Source organism: Nuphar pumila, chromosome 13, assembly GCF_984573655.1.
Source record: "Nuphar pumila chromosome 13, dmNupPumi1.hap1.1, whole genome shotgun sequence".
In the NCBI taxonomy this organism is placed as follows: domain Eukaryota; kingdom Viridiplantae; phylum Streptophyta; class Magnoliopsida; order Nymphaeales; family Nymphaeaceae; genus Nuphar; species Nuphar pumila.
The window spans coordinates 84,358,696-84,382,666 of NC_143261.1; the positions used below are offsets into that span (position 1 = coordinate 84,358,696).

General features: G+C 38.1%; 1 protein-coding gene across 1 annotated transcript; it reads right to left on the minus strand.

Moving 5' to 3' along the window:
* Window positions 1-10,335: 10,335 nt before the first annotated feature.
* On the minus strand, window positions 10,336-15,834 carry LOC149818942 (BAHD acyltransferase DCR-like). The gene is made up of 3 exons (XM_089986535.1): window positions 15,378-15,834; window positions 12,227-12,684; window positions 10,336-10,996 (listed from the first exon to the last, which is right to left on the minus strand). The coding sequence occupies exons 1-3, from the start codon at window positions 15,810-15,812 to the stop codon at window positions 10,549-10,551; spliced, it is 1,341 nt and encodes a 446-aa protein (XP_089842661.1). The 5' UTR covers window positions 15,813-15,834; the 3' UTR covers window positions 10,336-10,548.
* Between the last annotated feature and the right edge of the window lie 8,137 nt (window positions 15,835-23,971).

Here is a 23,971-nt window from a genome sequence, read left to right on the forward strand (position 1 = left end):
CTTCATTTGTAAATATTTCCAAATTTTTACAAAATAGTTTACAAATCCCATAGTTTTATAAAATTTTATTTCAAAAACACAAAAAATATAGAAAATACGAAGAAAAGAACAAAAAATGGAAAATGAAAAAAATACAAAAAAATGGGTTTTAGAAGCCCTTTTTGAAAGTTTCTTTTTATTAAAACCATCTCTTTAGAAAATCCTTAAAAAGGAACCACATTCTGAAAACTTTCAAAAAACTCCTTGGATCCAATTTGAAAAATCTCTAACGGATTTTCGTTATAAAAAGAGAGCCATGGGTTCCTTCATCTCCATCTGTTTTCACCATCGCATTGCTTCTCTCTTCTCTGATCGCCTTCACCCATCCACGTCGTGTTTCTTTTGATCCGTCCTCACCTCTCCATGTGCCCCTTTCACACTTCATCCATCGCGTTTCACCCCTCCATATGCATTCTTCTCTCTCCCTCTGATCCACCTTCTTCTTCTCTGCTGGTCTTCCTCATTAATGGAAGGAGTTTCAATCACGGAGCATCAACCACTTGGCTGAAGATTGAATCCTCTTCTGCAAAAGCAAGATCCATCTACCATCGAGCGATCCGTTGTTCACCATCTGATCTCTTCCCCTCTGAGCTACTGAAGAGAGCTCTCCTCGCTCCTTCGGAATCCCAGCAAAACCACGGTAAGTGAATCACCCCCTTCCCTTTCCTACTGCTTCCTCTTTTTTTTTTCATCGTATTCATTTCTTTTCTTTTCTTTCCTAAGCTTCCTTCTTTTTTTATTTTGGTTTTAGTAAAGATTTTGTATTACCGAATTTTCTCTGTTTTAAACATTGTTTTCCTTAAAAGCACGACAGGCAGAATCGACCTGCATATAGCAGTGTCGATCCACCTAATGCTACAACAAATGGAACGATCATGTTCCAACATTTCTTTATATATCATTTTATTTTCTCCATTCATATTATTTTGTATTTCATCTGGATTCCTCTTGGATTTTCAATTCCCTGTTTATAGCTCGATTTTCCTTCTGATTTTGATCTCTTGTTTATATTTTGATTTCTGTCATGATATCTTACTTCTTATTTTCATTCTTCTTGTAATTTTAATTATCTAACATCCATTCCCCTTCCTATAATTTTCCCCTGAATTTCCTTTTGATTTCCCATGTTTTCTTGTTTCTCTGGATCTTTGCATAATTAATCTTTTGTTTGATGTAATGTTACGATCGTTACCTTTTCCTTTTCTTTTTAATGTTGTGATATACTTTATCTAATAGATCCTTTTGTATCGAACTTGTAGCATTTCATTTAGTTCAGTATTGCATCTGCGTTGGATTTAATTCAGCACCAAGATCGTCCTCTTAGTTAGATTCTTGTTCTATCGGACCTATTTGCCTCCAAATTGCAATCTACCGTAGGAGGCCTTTATACTCATTGCATAACAGGAAAGTATTCTATGAACATTTCCCATTGTAATTTCTGTTTCCATCCATTTCCCTTGCTTGTGATTATCAACTTTGGAGACTTTCTACTTCCATGATTAAGAGATACCCAGTTTCATAGAAATAGACAATGCTACTTAATTGTCACAGTGTAGCAAATAACAGGAGTATTTATTGCCCAATAAAAAAAAACAAGCTCAATGGTTGTGGGATTATTGTGACTACCTCAAATATAATGTGGCCGCATCAGCAGATTACTTTGTTTGAGTCATCTCCCCTGGGTGATCTCTGAAAATTTGGCTCTACTATGCTGTATAAGGGATTTTGATTTGGCTGGATTTTTTTTTTATCTTATTATGCATCAGACTCGTGTTATTTTCATAAAGATATATGTTGATCTCTCCAGATAAAATTTTCTTCTCGGTATCTCATTATCTTGTAATCTGGCTCTGATATTTATGCTTGCCTTATGTGTTCTGTAATCACTTATCATTACTGCATAGTCCTCTGTTATGATTGTGCCTTTGAGGATTTGGAGCTCTGTTTCAACCTAACTGTCATCCTTTGCTGCCTTTATGAGTGAGATGGTAACCTTTTGGCTTGTTAAGCAATTATTGCAATCAAACCCATTCAACCACCGTAATCCCCTGCCATCTGTTATACTCTGGTAAATCTACCTCTTCCACTGAGGTGTCCATACCTATAGCACTCTCGTTATTACATTTCCATCCCCACAACCTTCACACTACAACACATACCTTCCAGCACCCTTACCTCCAACACTTGTACCTCACCCACTCACCATGTACTCACTCACTGATGCATACATACATCACATGGTAATACATCTTCATTGCACCTGTTTGATCATGTTGATAGTTACATCTACCACAAGCACTCACTCACTTAACCAGACTCTTCCCCCACCTGCAAATGGCACTATTCACGCCCTTATGCCATTTCTTCATCCAACAATGTTGTAGGAACTCCTAGGTGCCAACCTCCATCACTTGGGGCAGTTCATAATACCCATCATCACTGATTCAACAACATACACTTCCACCCCCATCTTCATTTCATCACTTTCCCATCATTTACATCCCTCCATTTCCCATCTGTGCCTCCCCTATCACCATTTACCACCACACTGTGTACAACGTTCTTCTTTTCCATCTTCCCCCCCTTGCTGTCCACCATCATGCAACACATATAGAATGCATGTTCACTGGATTTGTCCTTGCGGTATCCTCTGCAACTTTATTTTTATTTTCATTTAGCCAAATTCCCAAATTTTGTGTCCAAATGCACCCCATTCTGATTTTAATCTTAATTAGTCTCTTGTTTGGAGTCAGTAAAGCCCTTCTTTGTATAGATCCCCTGGGCTGTTTCCATGATTCTTGTCTGAGATTAGAAACCTCTCCATGATCAGGAAATCCTAAAGCAATACTTCTGTTAAGGGCAGGTAGATTAAGTCAGGAAACTCTTTGATGAAATGCGTTTCTCCTAAGATGTCAAATATACCATAGGGTGTTGATACAATAGATTTTTGGCCCCATACATTGCGAAATTCGGATTCGAATCTCCACTGAATTTTCTGTCACATTTCCTGTAGATATATTTTCACCAGTGCATCTTCACTACACATCTATCTTAATCACCTACTATACCCAACACCCCATCACAACACTTACTATAAGTGCTAATCAGCTTCCAACTGCCGCCATCTTCCATGCCTCTCTACAATCCACTTTCATCACATGTTACACTCACTATTACTTATTCCTTGTACACAGCCTCCATAATACATCCCATGCATATACCACCTTCACCTCCAATCAACCTCCTCCCCCCCCCCCCTCACTGTGTTCAATTTCACAGCAAACCTTCATTTGACTTAATACTCTGCATCTGTTAGTCGCCTTTATGTATCTAACCAATAGCATATAGCCCTTGCCCTTGCCCTTGCCATGTGCAATCATTTTTGCATCTTCATTAATCCTTGCATGGCATATAGCAGTTAATATGCATATCATAGTCTTGATACATTGCCAGATTTGTGAATGCAAGCATCAACCCCCATTTCCATATTTCTTTTGTGCTGCAAAATTCATTTTTCTCATGCATTCTCCTAGGAAAATATATATGTGCATTTTTTCCACCACCTTATGCATAGCATATAGGTATCATGTGTACATTTTCCTCATTGATTTATGTATGACACATAGGTGTCATATTTGCATTTCCTTGTCAATTCATGCATGGGCTTAGGTATCACATGTGTATTTTTTCTAATTTGTTCATACAAGGCATTCAAAAATTATATATATATATATATATTCTCTATTTAGAGTAGGCATGATTATGTGCCTTTCAGTGTCAATTCTTCCTTTATGTGTTATATTTTTGAACTAACTCAGTCTTGCAGGGAAGGTATGAAAGACTCAGATTTCAATTTTCAATTTTAAAGATTATAATAAGTTAGATATTAATGAGAATTCTTTACCTTTCCAGCTTTAGATTAGAGTGTATAAGCATGTAAATATCATGAATTATATGTTTTCATATCATTCTTCTTTTATTTCAAAAATTCCACAATGGAAAACAAGAACGACACGTGCACCATTCTAATAAAAGGTGATTAAATTCTAAGTTAACGATTCACATTTATGGCCATAATCAAAATGCAAAAAAAAACTTAGGGTTTTCATCTTTTATGGGATAACATTAGATCCACACTGGATCTCTTTAAAAAATCATCATATTTTCTGATTTTTTCTTCCTTTATCAGAGTTTAACTTGAAATTAACTTAAAATATATATCAATGTCCATAGTCAGGATATATTGAGAGTTAATTTCATTTCAAACTCTATAAAAGCACCAAAATGTATTTTATTCTCTATCTGAATTTAAATACAGATTATTTTATAATACATTTTATGACCATAGTCAGGAATGTATTATATCTTCAATCTTATTTCAATTCACTTAAAGAATGAAATATGCTTTTCAATATCCATTTTTCAAAATTCTTTTTAATTCATTCATCATTTAGGATAGAATTACATCATATTTTAAAATTATTTTAAAAATTCAAGTGATTTTGAGATAAATTTTCAAAATATCTTTTCAAATCCTTTTTCAATCTCTATTTCTCAATTCAAATTCATATCTTTCAAATTCTATCTTAAATCCTTATTCTTTTCATTCAAATTCTTTATTTTTCATCTTTCTCAAAATTCATTTTCAAGTCTTGAAATTCAAATCGATTTTAAAACTCTATCTGCATTTCTCAAATCCGATTCTAATTCAAAATTCAATCTGGATTTCTCAAATCCAAATTCAATCTAGGTTTCCAACTTCAAATCCATTTCTAAATTTCATATGGATTGACAATCCCAGATTTTGAAATCCAATTCTATCTTGAATTCCATATTTCAAATCCAATTCCATTTTCTAATTCCAGATTTTGAAATCCAATTCTATCTTGAATTCCATTTCTCAGACCCAATTTCATTCTTAAATCCAAAGTCTATTTCCAAATCCCATTTGGATTTCTTAAATCTATTCTATTTCCAAATTTTATTTTGATTTCAAACTTTAAATCGAGAATTTAATTCCCATTTTCAAATCCCACCTTGATTTTCAATTCCAAATTTAAATTCCAACTCTATTTCTCAAATTCACTTTTTAATTCTATTCAATCTCAGATTCAAAATTCCATTCTTATTTTTTAATTCTATTTCAATCTTTCATTTTCTTTTGAATCTTCCTTCTTTAAATCAAAGTTAACTTTATTTCAAACCTCTGATTTCAGAAGTGATTTCAACTTCGGAATTTCGAGTTATCCTTTCAAAATCTCAAATTCATTTTAACTTTCGAGTTTGCACTCAGATCTTAAGATTTCCAAATCAAGTTCAACCTTTTAAAAACATCTCTTAAAAGTGTTTTCAAACTTATCTCAAAACCAATTGGATAATCCCAAAAAATTCTAAAAATATTCTTTCTCAAAAACATGCATCTCTGCATTCGCACAAGCATGATTCTTTGTGCATTCTAGACTTAGAATAAATTCTTAGATAATATTTAGGCAAAGCAAATGCATAAGTTTGATCCTTGGTTTAATTACCTCTGGTAAAGACGCCAGGAATGGTTGAACCTCGTACCGATGAGCAAGCCCCGTATCTCCATTTTCCCACAAATTTTTAAAATACGGAGGCGAGTAATTTAAAATCATTTTTCAAAATTAAGGTCAAGTGAGACCTTTGCAAAAGAGTTCATCTCTCTTCTTTCTTTTCTCTTCTCTCTTTTCTTTTCTATCTTTTATTCTCCTTAAAAAAGGAAATAGAGGCTAGAAAGGGACATAGAAGGAAAAGAAAGAACAAGAGGAAAATTTTTGCAATGATCACAACAGACTAGACCACTTCGGTCAATCTACCCCAGCCGAACCTAGGTTGACTCGGTGCGACTCACGGTAGGTCGGCCATGCACCAGACATTTCTTGCACGACAGAGCATCTCACACCATGTGGGCACTGCTGGTCGGAGTGAACTTCATGTCTGGAAAGTGTTGTGGAAGTACAACCAAATATATATATATATATATATATGGTTATGTTAATGAACCACTGGAATAGTTGCAACCAATGAAATCTCCCGTTTCAGGTGATAGTTGGGGCCGCACAGGTGCAAGTGTGGCAGGCCGGACCGATGGGTCCAACTCCTCTCCGACCATGGGTGTAGGGTAGGACACTACCCTGGTCACATACCTTTGTTGTGGCAATCACTAGGCCACGGCACGAAAAGGCTCAAGGCAGCCCGAGTACGTGCTATAATTATCTAAGACCATAGTAAGAGCTCACATGAAAAGAAATTGTAGCAAGTGAAGCTTGCCATGTGGGGTACGATGGCGTACACCAAAACTCAAAAAAGTAAGTGTCTACATAATGAACTTTTGGGCTTCGGGTTGAGCCAAAATTCTGGATATATATATATATATATATATATATATATATATATATATATATATATATATATATATTGTCAATGCATATTAGACACCCTGATGGCCTGACTCGATATGGGTAACAAAGAGGTCATGTTGCGAAAGGATTCAGATAGTCGTCATGGTGTGATAAGTCACTATGACCGTAAACAAAGATACACGAGAATAGAATATATAAAACAAGTAAATTATGCCACAAGGCTGGCATAGTGCGGGGGGTGCGGGTGTGTACACCCTAGCTCAAGACTTAAATGTAAATGTGGGCTCTGAGTCGAGCCAAGTTCTGGGAGGTTCACTCCTTGGATGGTGTTTATGGCAATCTGGCTATAAAATGCATACAAGGTGTGTGAACCCAGTGACGGGTTCGGGATTTTGGAAATCTCTTGTGGTGCGATGGTTCGCACAGAAAAATAATTGAGAAATCAAAATGTATGCATAATCATGAGGTTCGCGAGGTTCTGGGTATATATGAAAGACAATATATGATATCAGACTCCTTGTGGTGTAATGGTTCGCACGTGATTGTAAAGAAAAGATTTAATATAACATAAATATAAAACCTAAGAGATTCTGGGTATACCTGAAAGACAGTATATGTTACCAGATTCTTCAACCTCTGGGTACATCTGAAAGAGGGTGTATGTTACTGAACCCATGGTCTACCTTGGAGAGGGTAGATGGTACAAGTTTCATGGACATTCGTTTTTTTGTGAGAGCTAGGCATCTCACCAGGTCCCCAGTCCACGGGGTTAGGGGGTCATGAGTACCAATGCATCCTAGGTGGTAGATCCAAGTCTTCTGCAGAAGTGTCAAGGGTGCATCATAATTCTAGTTTCTAGCCTCTGGAGAGTTTTCTCTCGATCATGGACCGTTCTCTTTGGATATCCGTACGGCTAGTCATACGTGTTACCAAATAATAAACCCACGTATGGTATCGGTCTGATACGATGTTGAACACCTGTGCGTACCCACAGGGTAAGTGAAAGATAAACATAAAAGTGTTGAATTATTCTAGAAATGATCTCTGAGTAAACATTGTAAATCCTTGTATTGGATTATAGAGATGATAGAAACAAGACATACCTGCATGAATGAACTTAGATTTAGTATTGTTTTCCTTGTTTCATAGCAAGGTAGAAGCATACCTATCTCTACAGAAATTTTTCTTTTGACAGTCATGTTGCATGATATTTAAGACCTTAAATGTTGCACATATTTGTACACAGGACACTGAGCACAACATATAAATATAATGCTTCTTACGCAGACAGAGGAGTCTGACCCTTCTGCTTTAAAATTTTTTATGTAGCGAATAAATGGAGCATCGTGGGCGTCACATATGGAAGTAGTCAAGAGATCTCAGTTTTTCAGTGTTTCTGTTTAGACTCTGAGTAGTTAGAATTGTATTTTCATTTATGAGATATACTTAATGCTTTAATTAATGAATGAAATGATTTCAGTACTTCTCTGTCTTACCCTGTAACTCGCCCGACACTTGGACTTGTCACTTCCGCTATTTAAAAAGAAAAAAAAATTATCCAAAATTTCACGTCCAAATTGTTGGGGTGTTACAGAGGATGAGTTAGAGCGGTTAGTTGGAGATGGTCCACACGCCCAAGCACGTCCTCCGATGCACTGCACCTTTCCTTTGCACGACTACATCCACGTTGAAACCGATTTGTAGAGGATTCGAAGAAGAAGAAGGAAGTCGTGTGGAGGAAGAGACAACCAACCACGAGGTGTAGATGACACACCATCGAGGTGAAGCTCCACGTGGTCTACAATACCTGCAAAAGGAAAAGAAAACAACACAAAGAAGAATACAAGAACAAGAAATGAAATTAAGAAGAAGAGAAGAAGATACACGCACAAAAGGAGGGGGCGTGTGAGAGAGGGAGAGAGAGAAGAGGAGAGAGAGAGGGGCGAGTTTTCCAAACTCCAAAAAATGTTGACTCCGTTTTTTTCAGACTTTTTATACTCTAAATTATTGCTATTTCTAAAAACTACCTACTTAAAAAGTTAATTTTAATTAAAATCCTAAAGTACTTGTTATTTGCACTGAACCACCAAAATACATTAGAAAGAGGGGGTTTTCGGAAAATATATTTAAAAAACACTTTAGATCACGTGGGTTTGAAAAAATGTAGGGTTTGGGTGCAGTCCAAGATCCAAATTGAAGCTCTTGGTCATAACTAGATCCAGTCTACCGTGAAATCCGATTTAAAACCCTAAAAATGCAATATTTTTCTCGTTTTAACTTCGATTCGAGTAAAATTTGAACCGAGACCTCTTTATACCTAATTACATCAATGCATGGTTCTAAACCTTTAAAACACATGAGAATGCATAAATTTTGTATGAACATGATGTGCATTTCATGCATCATCAGGCGACAATCACTGTGAACCTGCGACTTACGTCGCCCCACGATGACAGTCGCAGTCGACTAGCAGCGCCAAAAGAAAATGCTTGATGCACTGCGCATTGACCCATAACCCAATATCGGCATATCTTCAGAATCAAACACAAAAAGCATACCTGAAGACGCCATGGAAAATGACGTGCGGGTGCTCGGCATTCTCCTTAGCCGAAACCTTATGTGAAATTTGAGATAGACTAATAGCTATGAATCTCTCATCATCTTCATGGCAGCCTACCCCTTATATAATTAGGGGAAGAGGCAGTTAGGTGAATGTGGTCACTCCACGTTCACGTAACTCCCACCCACTAACTCCCCATTACGTGGCCCATTAAGAGGCCCATTAATGGTGTCAAACCGGGTCACCCAATGGGTTGAACTCAAATCCGTTATGTCCAACAAAAGGTCCCATTAAATTCAAGAAGAGTTCCAAGAGTTCAGTCTCTGGGAACAGACTGTCCAACAATCTCTGATTACATGATCCTGCAACCAAAATATTCCCACTTGCCTCACAATACACAAACGCAATTCTAACAGTCCCTCCCATCCTCACAGATGCAATCTGGATATCTCCTCCACTCACTTCTGCAGGCGGCCAGGGATCCGGTACAAACCCATACCTAACCCAATATTTGATAGCTTATAAATTAGAATCATCCCAACTCAACTTGAAAAAGTTCTCTAAACAGGCCCACTAGATATCTTGACAGGCTTGATTACGATGCGGTCACTAATTCTCATGAATTGACTTGCTCCTATAGAACCACAATTTCCAAATTATGCTGTGAAATATAAGTTTCCAACAGCTTGTAAGTCAATGCCATTTAAACTGACACTAATACCACCAAACAATTTCCTGATTAATGACCCTGTTTAGCATCCTGTGACAAATGAATTTCTTCATAAAATGTGAGCAAATCGTTTGAGAAAAACTACATCCATTCCATAGAAAATCACAAAAAAATCCGCGCCATTAACACTGGCATAGCATTAGAGATTTTAAAAGCAAGCAACCAAATAGACCGGGACATTACTTGAAGGCATGTTTGATTAAACAAACCCGCCTGCATATGATAGAAATCTCTCTTTCCAGCCCTCTACCTTCTTACCAATTCTAGAAATCACATCCTGACATAGATTATTAGTCTTCAACTTGCCGGCAAATAAGGGAAGATCCAAATGCTTAATAAGAAATGCAGAGGTCGGCCATCCTATAAGCATTCTAAGTTCAACAGAAAACTCAACAGATACATTAAAGGGAACCATAAGAGAAGAGCTGGAGCAATTAATACTGATACTAGCAGAATTTTCAAACTCCCCTAAAATCCCTTTAAAATTCAGAATAAACTGAGGATCCGCATCACTGTAAACAACAATGCATCATCTGCAGAGAAAAGAGAGCCAATTTGAACACTACATGCAGGAATTTTGGGAGTCTTAACAGCAACCTCATTAATAGCATATTCCAACCACCTAGTAAAACGTTCCATCAATACTTCAAATAATTAACGGGTAACTTGTTAAATCGTTCTTCACCAACATTGGGGAACAAAGACATACAAACAAATAAGAGAGGGAAACTATAAAAAGGTGGTAATGAAGGTGATAAGTACACTACCTAATTCCAAAGCAGAATATAAAGGAAAAGAAAGAACAAACAAGCCCCCCAAATGCTTTTGAATTTGATTCAAACACTCCCCTTAAGGAACTGCTCGTCACTCTCCAACATCTTCATTGTCTCAGCCTCCAGAGTGATCTCTGCATCCACACTGTTCCCCCCTTCCTTCCCAGCATACAAGTACATCATGCCATCGAACTTGTTGTTGGACCCGCTCCGAACCGAATCAGGCGAGCCCCAACCGAAGTCCACATCGTAGACCTTGAACCTCGGCGAGCTCCCAACTGCCACACAGTTGATCCCTGCATCCTTGAAGTTGTAGAGCTTCGGTGCCTTCTCCCACTCGGCCGACTTCGCATCGATCGCCGCCGCATTGTGGGAATTGATCAACTGTTGGAGCAGACCCGCTGCGTATTCGGGGGGCTGGGCCAGAAGCATTCCACTAACAGTAACTGTGTAGATCCCTTGAATCAAATTGCCAAAGTAGTTGTCAGGCATTGGTGGCTCCAACCTCTTCCTACATAGAGGTGCAAATTGTTTAGATTTGGATAGGATTTATGTAAACTAGATTCTGATTTAGTTGGATACAACATGATTGGATAACCGCATAGTATATATATATATATATATATATATATATATATATATATATATATATATATATATATAGAGAGAGAGAGAGAGAGAGAGAGAGAGAGAGAGAGAGAGAGAGAGAGAGAGAGATTCTTTGGAAAGGTGATTTGGTTCCATGAGAATTCTCCTTCAGCAAATCCAAACACAAATATCACGACTTCTTATGGGGATTTGGTTTTGAGGCCCACAACATACCTGACCATTTAATCTAGTTAGTATGGTCAAAAAATCATTTATGAATTTTTTTTGGGGCAAAAATCTTGTTTCGTTAAATTTTTTTTTTGTCAAAATATCAAAAAGTCTTGGCTGACTCTAAAAACATACAGAAAGTAAAGCACAATAAAGGCAAGATCAAAAAGGCATTTTCTTACGCATCTTAATCTTGAAATTAACTTCAGATACATTTTTTACTTTGTTCTCAATGGATCTCTTTTTGAAATATAGGGTACAAACCATAGTGACAAAAGTTAAAAATGCTTTTTTTTTGTTCGGCAGTAAAAAACTTGCGAGATTTTGAAATTTTCTTGAAAATCTTGCATTTTTTGAAAAAATCTCTGCAATAAAAAAGTAAAATTTAAATATAACAATAAATTTTAAATATAAAAATAAATTATTATAATAAAATATAAATAAGAAATATTTTAAAATAAAAAAGACACGGGTTTTAACAATAAATAGACATTAAAAACATAAATATCTCGTTCAAATCACAGTATTTATGTTTTGCTGAAAAAATCAAAAAATTGACATTTTTAACTTTCAGGTAATTTCTCATGATATTATGGCAAGATTTTAATAAATCTCACGATATTTATCACTATGGTACAAACATGGGCACTTAATTGGGAATTTTTGTAAAAGAAAAAAATAGACAATTAAAATAAATTCACAGCAAAATTACAATACTGAGAATAGACAATACATTGGGTTTTATTATATATAATTTCATCATGAATATCACATTATGTGAATTTGCCATGGTAAATTCAAAATTTCGTTGATATTTGTGGCTATGCTAATCAGTTAATGGGATATGAAAAGATCTTACCAAATCTGACTAAATGGATTTTCATCTTTTGGAGTATGACCCAAACCTGTACTTTGGAATCCCTACCTGCAATCGATGAAGAGTGTGAACACGGTGTACGACTCCGGGGGCAGCTCCCGAGCACGAATGATGGAGCGCCACACGTGTGTGCCGAGTGCCTGAAAGGTTGAGAAGGGCTTCTGGTCCGGTCCAAGGTGCATGTTGACCTCAGCCTTGATCTTGTTGACCGCTTCCTCGGAGAAATGGAAGATCTTCTCTCTCATAGGCGTTGGGGGTGGCTTGACCTCGCCGTTCTGGTGGACGGGCTCATCCCTGTTTGCGACAAGAGGTGTGCACGGTGGGAGGTCAAGCTTCACACGCGTGTTTCGAGCCTTGGTGCGGTCATGGAGGGGGAGGAGTGAGATTGTAGCTGAGCCCCTGGCTAGCTCAGCCCATGAGCTCATGAAGTGCCATGTTGAGTGGCCATCTAGTATGACATGGTTAAATGCATAGCCTAGTGCCATTCCGTCCTTCAGCTTTGTCACCTGCACATATCCACACACATTTTTACATCTGCTAATTCCAAGTTCAGAGAACCAAACATATCCAAGATTTCTGACTAGGAACTAGCTTTCCATACTTGCCTCAGTTTAAGTAGGTCTAATTGAACTGTGCCTTTTGATTACTAGTAGGCTGAGTTTGACTAGGTTCAATGGGACTGTACCAACTTGTGAATGAGATTATGTATGGTTTGGCTGTAGTTAGGTCAGTTTAAATGGATGCAGAGGAAGTGTGCCAACTTATGCCTGACATCACGCAAACGGAGGATCTTAGATCCAAGGGTTCGAGGTCTCAAAAGCCCCGAAAACCATACATTTCAGGTTAGATGTACAGCGATTTTCTGTGTTTTTGGGTCTTGGTAAAATACTCGGGTCCGATCACTGGATTTCCGGATTTGCTCTAGAGAAGAGCCTTACCAAATTAATTAAGATCTCCAGATCAGAGACCCTGGGATCTTAGGTTGGCTTGAATTTGAGAACCACATCCTTAGTGGCTGAGCTGGCAGTAGGTTCATAGCACATTCAAGACCACAGTTGCATAAAAACTCTATTTGGCTTTGCCTAGAGTACTTTACTGTTATAAGAGATTTTTTTCTTAAATCTAAACTTCAATTTTGTATTTTTATATCAATTTCATGGTTGAGATTTGGAAGACACACAAAATATCATCCTCATAATTGCATATACCTTTTACAAATTCTTACAAGAGGCAACCTTTACATTATTGATCATATTATTAGCTTGAGATTGTTCTAAGTTTTTTTTTTTTACTTAACTAGTGCCTTAAAACAATTTGCTGTCAATATTTTGCTTTTACATGTAACTTGAGACATCACTTCATTGTTATAGCTATACATGGTGAAATTATGTGATATTTTTTATTTTTAGTTCATGAGATCTAATTTCCAAAATCTTGTATCAATTTCGTTAAAAACTCCTACCACCGTTCAAGAAACTCCCTACCAAAACAGTACCAAAATTTTTAGATACACGTGGTACCTGAAAACTTTTGAGGGCTTTGCCCGTACCTGGTACCAAGAGTATCATTGCTCAATTAAATATACTGAATCACCGACTGCCCATCCTTTGCAATCAATGGCAACCGGCCAAACCATTAAGCGATTGATGATGACATTACCAGCGGCATGAGGGTGGGCCCGTGGTTTGCACAATGGACGTGATGGACGCTGGTGATGGCAAACACTGACGAACCTTGTCAGGGTTAATCTACTAGGGTGGTAGTATAGCTGAATCCTTAATAACTGGACATAGAACAATCGGAGTTGGATTTGGATGAAAACTCTTATAAGGAGAAGAACCGATACCAAATCCAGATCCAATTAACCTTTAACCCATATATATATATATATATAGCGGTTATAGGATCTCAGTTTACACGTCAAAAGATTTGAATCCAAATAAGACTCGGACTACAAGTAGCTTCAGATACGAAAACCCCAAACTAGATCCGATCTGACTGAATCAAATCTAGAAGAGGCCTGATACAAACCCGATTTATTCACATCCTATCCGATGCAGAGTGACTTTAAAAGGAATAGCAAGGGCATTTTGTGTCATTTTACAGTTAGTATATATATATATATATATAAACAATCATCCAAGTTAACCCCAAAGTTGGTCAAGCAATGGAAAAACAAGGAATTTAACTAAAACAAGGAATTTAAGTACAAATTTCAGGGTTTCTTTGAGAATTTTAAATTATAGAGGATATTTTGGTGATTTCGTGTCCTCGTAAATAAATGACATGGAGGGAGTAAGCGGAGAAATAAAGTCTAGTGACCAAACAGCCTTTTCTAAAATTCAGCGGTATTAATGCTTTGTGGAAACACAAATGACCTGAAAAATTAAATAAAAGCAATTAATATTTCCCCAAAATGATCAACACAACACCCATGAAAATTGCATTTTATATTCATATTCGAAAACGATCTTAACCTGTGTAATGACCAAAAAACTCACTGCAAGAACTTGCAATTTTCACATCCTTTTATCATTTTCAGGGAAAAAAATTTCTCAAAAAAACTTTTTCAGGAAAAAAAGGCCAAAATTTAATGTATGAGGAAGTCTTCCCGCTCAATGACCATAACGGCTTTGCGTTCGGGCACTCAAATGCCGACACACACACACACATGAAAAGGAAGGCATCTTAACATCCTGACCATCCAATCAAATTCATTTGGGTGGTAGCTAGAATAGCAGATTTGAATGAGATCCAGGGCTTGCTTAAGTGCCTACCTATGTGATAGAAGCCAATTCATGTGATTCACATAAAGCGAACCTCATAAAGATGCAAGTGGGTCGGGTTTTAGATCCCAAAATACATTGGGGAGTTGGGTCTGTTTGAATAACAGTCATATTTTTCAAATTCCTCTTCTTGGATCCGTTGAATTTGGAACCCTAGAACCTTGTGTCCCTGTTCTAGCAGATCTAAGACTCGGCTGACCACGCCAATGGTACTTGGCCTAATGAAGCCATGCCACACTTCCCACTACCACACCCTCTTTTTAATCACTCGATGCATGACATCCAGTGATTGGGCTGAGTACCTTGCAAAACACTGGGTGTGATCAGCTGATCTTGTCTTATAGGCTAACTGAATAATAAAATGACCAAAACAAGTTGTACAGTATTGGCACTGAGATAACGGAGGCACTTGCCTGAACTGCGAGCAGTGGGAGGTCGAACCCCTCGGAGTTCTGGACTCCGGTGTATGGCACAATGTCCTGAAGCAGCGGCGAGGCATTGGCGGCGGCGAGCTCAGCGAGCTCGATGTCCTCAGCGGCGGCGACGATGAACTCGACGCCCTTGTCGTTGCACTCCACCTCCAGTATCCCCTCGGCGTCCTTCCTGAGCCTGCCGGCGAGCGGGTAGAAGTAGCCCAATGCCTCAGCCAGGCTCGTCTCCAGCGCTTCCACGGCCTTCTCGAACTCCTCCCCTGCTCCTCCTCCCCAACTGTACAGCATGATCTTCTGGTTGTAGTAGAAGGTCACGTAGGGGAGATCGAAGGTGAGCAGAGGGCACACCTCCTTCTCCGCCTTCACGTTGGGGACGACAACGCTCTTCTTCCTTCTGGTGATCACCATGGGAGCCATGGATGGGTAGGGAAGAAAGGGATAATACAGTGTGATGGTGGTGCTGGCTGCCGTATTTATACAGATTCTGAGAAGTTGGTTGGGAGGCATTAAATCGGTTCAGGTGCAGACACCGAGGAGTTTGATTTGGCGGTTTTTTTTTTCCAACTTCGCGTAAAATGAAAATTCATCCCACAAATTTACCGAGGGCAAAGTAGCAGATTAGGTGCAAGGTGATGGCACGCTTTTATGGCGTGTTTGACACGCTGAAAAGTTTCAGCGGAAAAGCAACGATTCCAAGGGACAAAGTCGGCCCCCCAAGGGCGAACTTTGTCCTTTTCTTCCGCCCCCCCCCCCCCTCTGTTGTTTTATTGAGAATATATCTAAGACACGCCTCTCGAGCGGAGCAGGTTATATGTTGCCCCAAGAACATGCAGGTGCGTGTTATCGGGTTTGAATGAGCACCGAGTATGTAATCACCTGGGGATTGTTTCCTCCTTTGTGTCAGCATCACTCAACATCTGAGTTTAGTGCCTTTGCAAAGACTTAAGTACTCGTTTTCACCATTAACGTTATAAAATGACGTTTTGAGAAAATGACAAAATGTTCTTCTACCAGAACGGGTTAAAATCATCATCGTTTTCGCCCCAAGGAGTAAACTCCTTTGCTTTAACAGGAGCTTCTCGCAATATGTCGCTCCAAACGTTCCAGATCACCCTTTGATGATGCACCATCTACTGTAACAGAAACTCCGATTGACGATGCACTCTTTGCCATTGTCTGCTACCGCCGGAGCACCCTTTATCGTTGTCTATTATCGTCGGAGCATCCTTTGTCATCGTTTGCTGTCGTTGTAACACCTTTTATCGTCATAGTCGTCTATTATTATCGGTGCACCCTTTGTCATTGTCTGTTTGTGAGAAATAGTTGAACTATCAGAAAAATCAGCATTCTGTCTATTGTTCATCATGATACCAGGGTGCAAGCGTAGAACTGAGTAGATAAATAATAACGATTTACAACAGAGATAATGGTGGCAATGGCAAACTGAGTAGAGTAGCGATTTACAATAGAAATCAGATAAGAGAGTAACGATTTACAGTAAAAATCAAATCAGAGAGTAGAGTATTATAGTAGAAATCAAATAAGAAAGTAGCAATTTATAATAGAAATCAGATAAGAGAGTAACAATTTACAATAAAAATCAGATCAGAGAGTAGCGATTTACAATATAAATCAAATCAGAGAGTAACGATTTATAATAAAAATCAGATCAGAGAGTAGCAATTTATAGTAGAAATCAAATCAGAGAGTAACGATTTATAGTAGAAATCAGATCAGAGATTAGCGATTTATAGTAGAAATCAAATCAGAAAGTAGCAATTTACAATAGAAATCAGATCAGAGAGTAGCGATTTACAGTAGAAATCAGATCAGAGAGTAGCGATTTACAATATAAATCAGATCAGAGAGTAACGATTTATAGTAGAAATCAGATCAGAGAGTAGCAATTTACAGTAGAAATCAGATCAAAGAGTAGCGATTTATAGTAGAAATCAAATAAAAGAGTAGCGATTTACAGTACAAATCATATCGTCATTCGATTTGCAACATCCATCAGCAAATCATTTTTCGATTTGTAGTGTCCTTCAGCAAATCGTCATTCGACTTGCTACTTTCTTTAGCAAATCACTATTTTGATTTGTGGTGTCATTCGATAAATCACCATTGCGATTTGTAGTCCTCTTTAGTAAATCGTCATTCGATTTGCGACATTCTTCAATAAATCTCCTTTGCACAAAACTGTTGTAACACAAACTAAAAACAAAGGCGAAACGTGCAAATCTATTTACGGGGAGTATAAGGACATTTTCATCCAACACATATCTATCTTACAGGAGGATATTTCCGTCAAAAACATATCTACCTTTTTTATATGTTGTTTTATTATAAGGTCATCGTGGGCAACATTGGCATATGAATTATTGTGGGTCCCAAGATATTCCTTCGTACACACAGGAACACGCAAATTTGTGTTTTGGGGAGAACACACACCACCCTCTCCCTCTGGATGGGGGAGAAATTTTGACGCGTTTGATAGCGTGTATGGTACACATGTTAAATAGAGATATTTTGTTAGCGCTATCAAACACATTCTTAGTGTGTGTTTTTACCTGCTCACCCACCGTTAGGTTTGGGAACCAGCTCGTCGTTTGACTCGACTCATGAGAGCTCAACCCAACTATTAGCTAGCTAGCTCATTTACGTAAATGAGCCGAGCATGAACATGGTCAGCTCTAGCTTATTTTATATATTATAAATATATAATATATATAATACATATTATATATGCTTTATGCATGTATTATATATATTTTATGGATTATTAAGCTTTAAAAAATACTTTAAAAATATTTTTTTGAAAACAAGCCAACTCGTGATTGGCTCGCAAAGCTCAACTTGCCTCATGACGAGCTAACGAGTTGAGCCTGAGCAAGGGGTGCACTCTTAATGAGCTGAGCCCAAACAAGCCAACACTACAAGAAAAACTTTAATTAGTGATGGACGTTTGCGACAGAAAGAATCTGTCACCAATTCGTGACTGATTAGCTAGAGAAAACTATCGTCGCTAACATTTGCATAATTAGCGACAGAAAACTTCCGGCGCTACTTGGCGACAGATTAGCAATGAAAAAAATATGTCTCAAGTTTCTTCGCACTTTAGCGACGGATCATCGACAAAAATTTTCCATTGCCAAGTAGCAACGAAGTAGAGACAAAATTGTTTCGTCGTAAAACCCTTATGTGAGCTCCTTTTCTCTTTCTGCTTCATTTGTCGCCCGCCCGTCGCCCGTCGAACTCCCGTCGCCCGCCCGCTCGCCTACCGCCCATCGACCTCTTGTCGTTGGCCCGCGCCCGACGACCTCCTTTCTCGTTCCCTCTCCCGTTCTCTCTCTTGTTGCTCCCCCTCTGTGTTTTTCGTCGAGCCCCATCCGACGACCTCCTCTCTCGTTCCCTCTCCTGTTCTCTCTCTTGTTGCTCCCCCTCTACGTTTTTCGGCGAGCAGACGACCCCAGCCCACGATGACCCTGCCAGCGACCTCTCATCGACGCCTCCCGCAGGTAACCCTCCCCCTTTCTTCCTTGTTTTTTCCTTTGAAATAAGGGTCGTTGGCGGTCCGACAAAGGGCCACCAACCTCTGCTGGAGTCTCCCCTTTCCCCCTATGGTTGTTGGAGGGCCAGTAGAGGCCTAACAGCCTCTGTCGAACCCTCCCCACCCTTCTGTAGTTGGCGGGGGCTGGCAGAGGCCCCGATCGCCTCTGCCAGGCCCTCCTCTGGCCCTGATCTTTGGCAGGACAAGGGGCTTCGCCCCTGTCCTTTTGAATGCCAACTTCACCCCCTGTCCTCTTGACTTCTCCCACAGTGGGGCTCTACCTCCTGTCCTCGTTATGATCGGCATGGGAAGAAGCGCCCTATCCTCGTTATGATCGGCATGGGGAGAAGTGCCCTGCCCCTTGTCTGTTTTCCCGGCAGGGGGCGGAACCCCCTACCAGAAAAATTTGCCTCGACAGGGGGCGAGACCCCCTGCCTCATGATTGATTCCCGACAGGAAGTTTAGCCCCTGCCTCCCGATGCTTCCCTTTGGGGGGTCCCACCCCTGCCTCCTGTGAATATTTCGGCAGGGGGTTTCGCTCCTTGTCTTGACCTTACTGCCGGCAGAGACAACGCCCCTACCTGTCTTGCTTTCAGTAAATGGTTGTGTCTCCCTGTCCGGGCTCATTTCTAACAAGGGGCGTCACCCCCTTGTCATTGGGTAATAAACTTTATTTTAATACAGTATCTCCTGCAGATTTCACAACGGATCCTGCTTGTGCCCCGCGACCCGTGGTGAGTAAGTGACAAAAACAATGCAAATTGGGTAAATACCTATGATGAGTAAGTGATGCATGCACATCACAGGTTATTTAATTTCTTGGATGCAATACTTTTCTGTTCACACACTCACTTAGTTGTGGATATCTAGAACTGCTTTGATGAAGTTCAGTGATCATGCTAAGCATGATTTTAATGTATGAAAATAGAAGTGTTCTTATTTTTGGACTTCAGATTTCATGCTAGTCATGGTAGTAGTTAGCAGGATATTGGAGTGTGTTTGTTGCAGGTACATATTTGACATTATTTTGATATAAATGATTTGAATGTATTGCAATGTTTGATGTGATTGTATCCATGCTTGCATGAAGTTACTTTCAATTTAATTATGACTTTCATCTGAAATTGTATCATGAAAACATGCATTCAAATGAATATATCGTGTTATGAATGAGTTTGCACATGAAAATGAATGATAAGTTATCAATACTTCAAACATGCTTCAAATGAATGGTTTTGCACATGAAAATATTAAGTTATCAATGCATGCATCATAGTTCTTGTGATTGAATGACATTATATATATGTATATGTGTGTATGTGATATATATTAAATCATTACATCTACCACGAATGCATGATAAATTTGATATTTTCTTCATCATAGCATTCTTATGATTCTCTTTTAACTGGTTAGAATAATATCCGTAACATCATAGGACAATATGACTGCAAACCGTGAATGGATGTACTGTAAGATAATTGATAATGAGGTGTCACTTGAATATATGAATGGTGACTATTTACGTGAAGCTTGTTAGGTATGAAAGTACCAGCTTGTTAAGGACACAATGCATGACTATTTACATGAAACAATTTTTGACGTTGTCCGTAATGAGTTGTGCAGCTTTTTTTGGGACAGGAAAACTTTGTCTGCAGGTGCCTGTCAGGTATGAAAGTTTCATGTCATTTGTTTCATGTCATTAGATTTCAAGATAGTATATGCATGATTTCATCACTATGAAAGTTTTTTACTGCTTTATAACACATATATGCATGATTTCATCACTATTAAAATTTTTTGACTACATTAGAACACATATAGGCATGATTCCATCACTATGAAAGTTTTTTCACTACCTTAGAACACATATATGCATGATTGAATCACTATTAGAGTTTTTTGACAACCTTAGAACACATATTTGCATGATTGAATCTTTATGATTTTTTTTCTGTCAGCCTTAGAACACATCTGAATTCTGTTAATATCCTTCACTTTATTGCTAGCTAGACTATGTGTAATTCACTCATGTTACTTTGATTGCCTTAGCTTAGGTGCATTGTATATAATTTATTTCATTATATTTTGTTTATCAATACTAACTTTTTTTTTCTTTTAGGATGCTGGAGATAATCCGCGTAGAGGAGCTGAAGGGGCAGATCAAGACAATAAAGAAGATGACACACAGAATCTTGACGATGATTAGATTCATGTGTGAAATTTGTTGTACTTTCTTGTTGTTTCAAAAGAAACTCTTTGTAAATGTTCACTTGTAAATAATTAGAACTTGGTGATTATTATAGTGGAACAATAAATTATTTTAGTTGCTTTGTATATGTATTTTTTATGTGTACTTTATTTTTTATACACAGGATATATAAATTGTATCACGAGAAATTTTTTCTCGATATTTATATTTTATTTTTTACGAAGGATTAGCGATGGATTTTATCTGTCATTAATTAGTATCGACCTCTAATTTAGCGACAGATCAGGGGCAGATATTTAACCATCGCAAAACTAAATCGGCTATTGTTGTGCAATGAATTGTAATCCATCGCAATTCCGTCGCTACAATAGCGACAAAATTAGCGACAGATTCATATATGTTGCAAACCCAAATCTCTGCAGATTAACGACGACCTTGCAACGAATCATAGCATTCGTTAATTCGTAGCAATTTAGCGACGAAAGTAGCGACATATATGTTTCATCACCAATTAGCGACTAGAAATTTGCGATTAAAGTTAGTCGTCGCTAATCCATCACTAAGCTCTACAACAACGGATTGGCGATGGATTAGCGATGAATTGCAGCCGTCACTAATCCACAGATTTCTTGTAGTGCAAGCTCAATTCATTCAGCTTATTTACCAGCCCTACTCACCATCTTTGGGGGCGCCCTCCTCTCTTAAAAGGATGGGGCAATCATTGTTGTGGCATGTGTTTGGCCCCTAACATTGAATTTGATCACAATATCATGCGTGTCCTGGTAACCTTAAGGCAAATGATTAAAGCCAAAGAGAGAGAGAGAGAGAGAGAGAGAGAGAGAGAGAGAGAGAGAGAGAGAGAGAGAGAGAGAGAGAGAGAGTTGAATTCACCTCTTAGTTGGTGGGACTGGTGTTGGATTGGGGATCGAATGGAGGAGGCGAGTGGTGTGTTGTTGGGAGTGCACGACAGTGGAAGGATTCACCAAGGCAATTCGCAATTTGGCACAGACTATGGCTTGCCTACGCACACAATTGTGGCACATTGAGTGCATAGGGGAATGGTTCCCGCTTATTGGAACACCTCACACACAATGTAATGCCCCAAAATTTTTACCCAAAAAATTTGATTTTTTTTTTGAATACTTTGAAAATCAAAGTGAAAATCTTTTGCTAAAAAGATCGATTAAAGAGATTGGGTGGGTTGCAGATTTATCAATCTATACATTGAATTAAATTGAATTTATCAATCTATACATTGAATTAAATTGAATTTATCAATCACATAAATAACTTAATTCAGACACATAAATTTAAAATGACACTAGAGTTGAATTTAATATCCATTCAAAAATCTCTAGGAAAGGAACAAGATTTGCTATTGACTCGTTGCCACATCCTGTCATCGTTAGGCCTCTTCACTCAGTACCTGCATTTATATTTTGGGATCAGATTCATCGAGCCTCAATAAAAGTTATTAAACCAATATAGATAAACTAAAACCAATATACGTGAAACATATTACAATGCATTTAATCATCAATTTAGATATAAATGATATCATAATTGCATAATAAGACACAATTTCAGAAGTCAATAATAATTTTATGTATGAGCAGAAAAATAATGCATGCACTTACTAATATAAAACGTGGATCTTTCATGCATGGGTGACAAAATTAATGCCCATATAATTTTTGTTTCACTTCTTAGCCTTGTGGTTATTACACAGGCTTAACTTGGATCAAGAATCTTTTTAATTACATTAATTCTATTATTTTCATGCACACAAAAAAATTATCACTACGATTCGTGCCTCCAATCTAAGCATTTTGATGCATGATTCAATGTCTGTGTCACTTTCATGAGGCATACTCATTGTACACATTCACATCAAATACTATTCATACCATGCATTTGCACGTCATTACATGCCACACACACTTTAATGTACATGCATTAGAAATTCAGTACAAACATTCATTTAATGGCATGCAGTGTTAATTCACGCGATGTCAGGCCTATTCAAAGCTTAAAATATGCATTTACATCATTTCAGGTTATAATCACATATACAATAGTCCTTTGAAACAATGCATGATCATTGGCGATTCATACTATGCATAATTAATCTGGTCTGCATTCAGTTCGAAACCTGGTTAGGTGAATAGGCAAGACTTTTATTCACGTATGCAACTCGTTAAAACACAACGCATAATTTTCATAAATAGGTAATAAGACCATCTAGTTTACTTTTACCCAAAAAGGTTGTCAACAATGCCTTGACATCACAACTTGATTGTGCTATAGCAAGGACATATATACTCTCGAACAATACTTGCCATGAATTTTCAAACCATGTTTTTTTCAAACACACAAGTGATACCATTGAATCCCATTTAGACCCATTTCCCATAGGAATTGGCCTGTCCCTTTATGGATTGGTCTTAGGACAGATCCATTTTCAGATCAGTCCAGGAATCTGCCCACTCGTTATTTATTCATTACATAAAAACAAATATTATATATATATATATATTTATTTATTTATCATTGGAACATTAGTCATAATGCTGGACAAACCCAGTCCCATATAGGGACTGCTCTGATCCGTTATTAGGATCTGGGCTCAGGACCCAAAGGTCCAAACACCTTTTTTTTTAATCTGAACATGCCCAACCCGTATCATGGCTGGTCTGTTATATTTTTTCTTCTAGTGATCGAGCAGACCCATATCACCTTCAGAATTTGGACATGATCCAAAATCAATAGAAACACAAAGATTTTTCAAATTGTTAAACCCTGTGACACAACAAC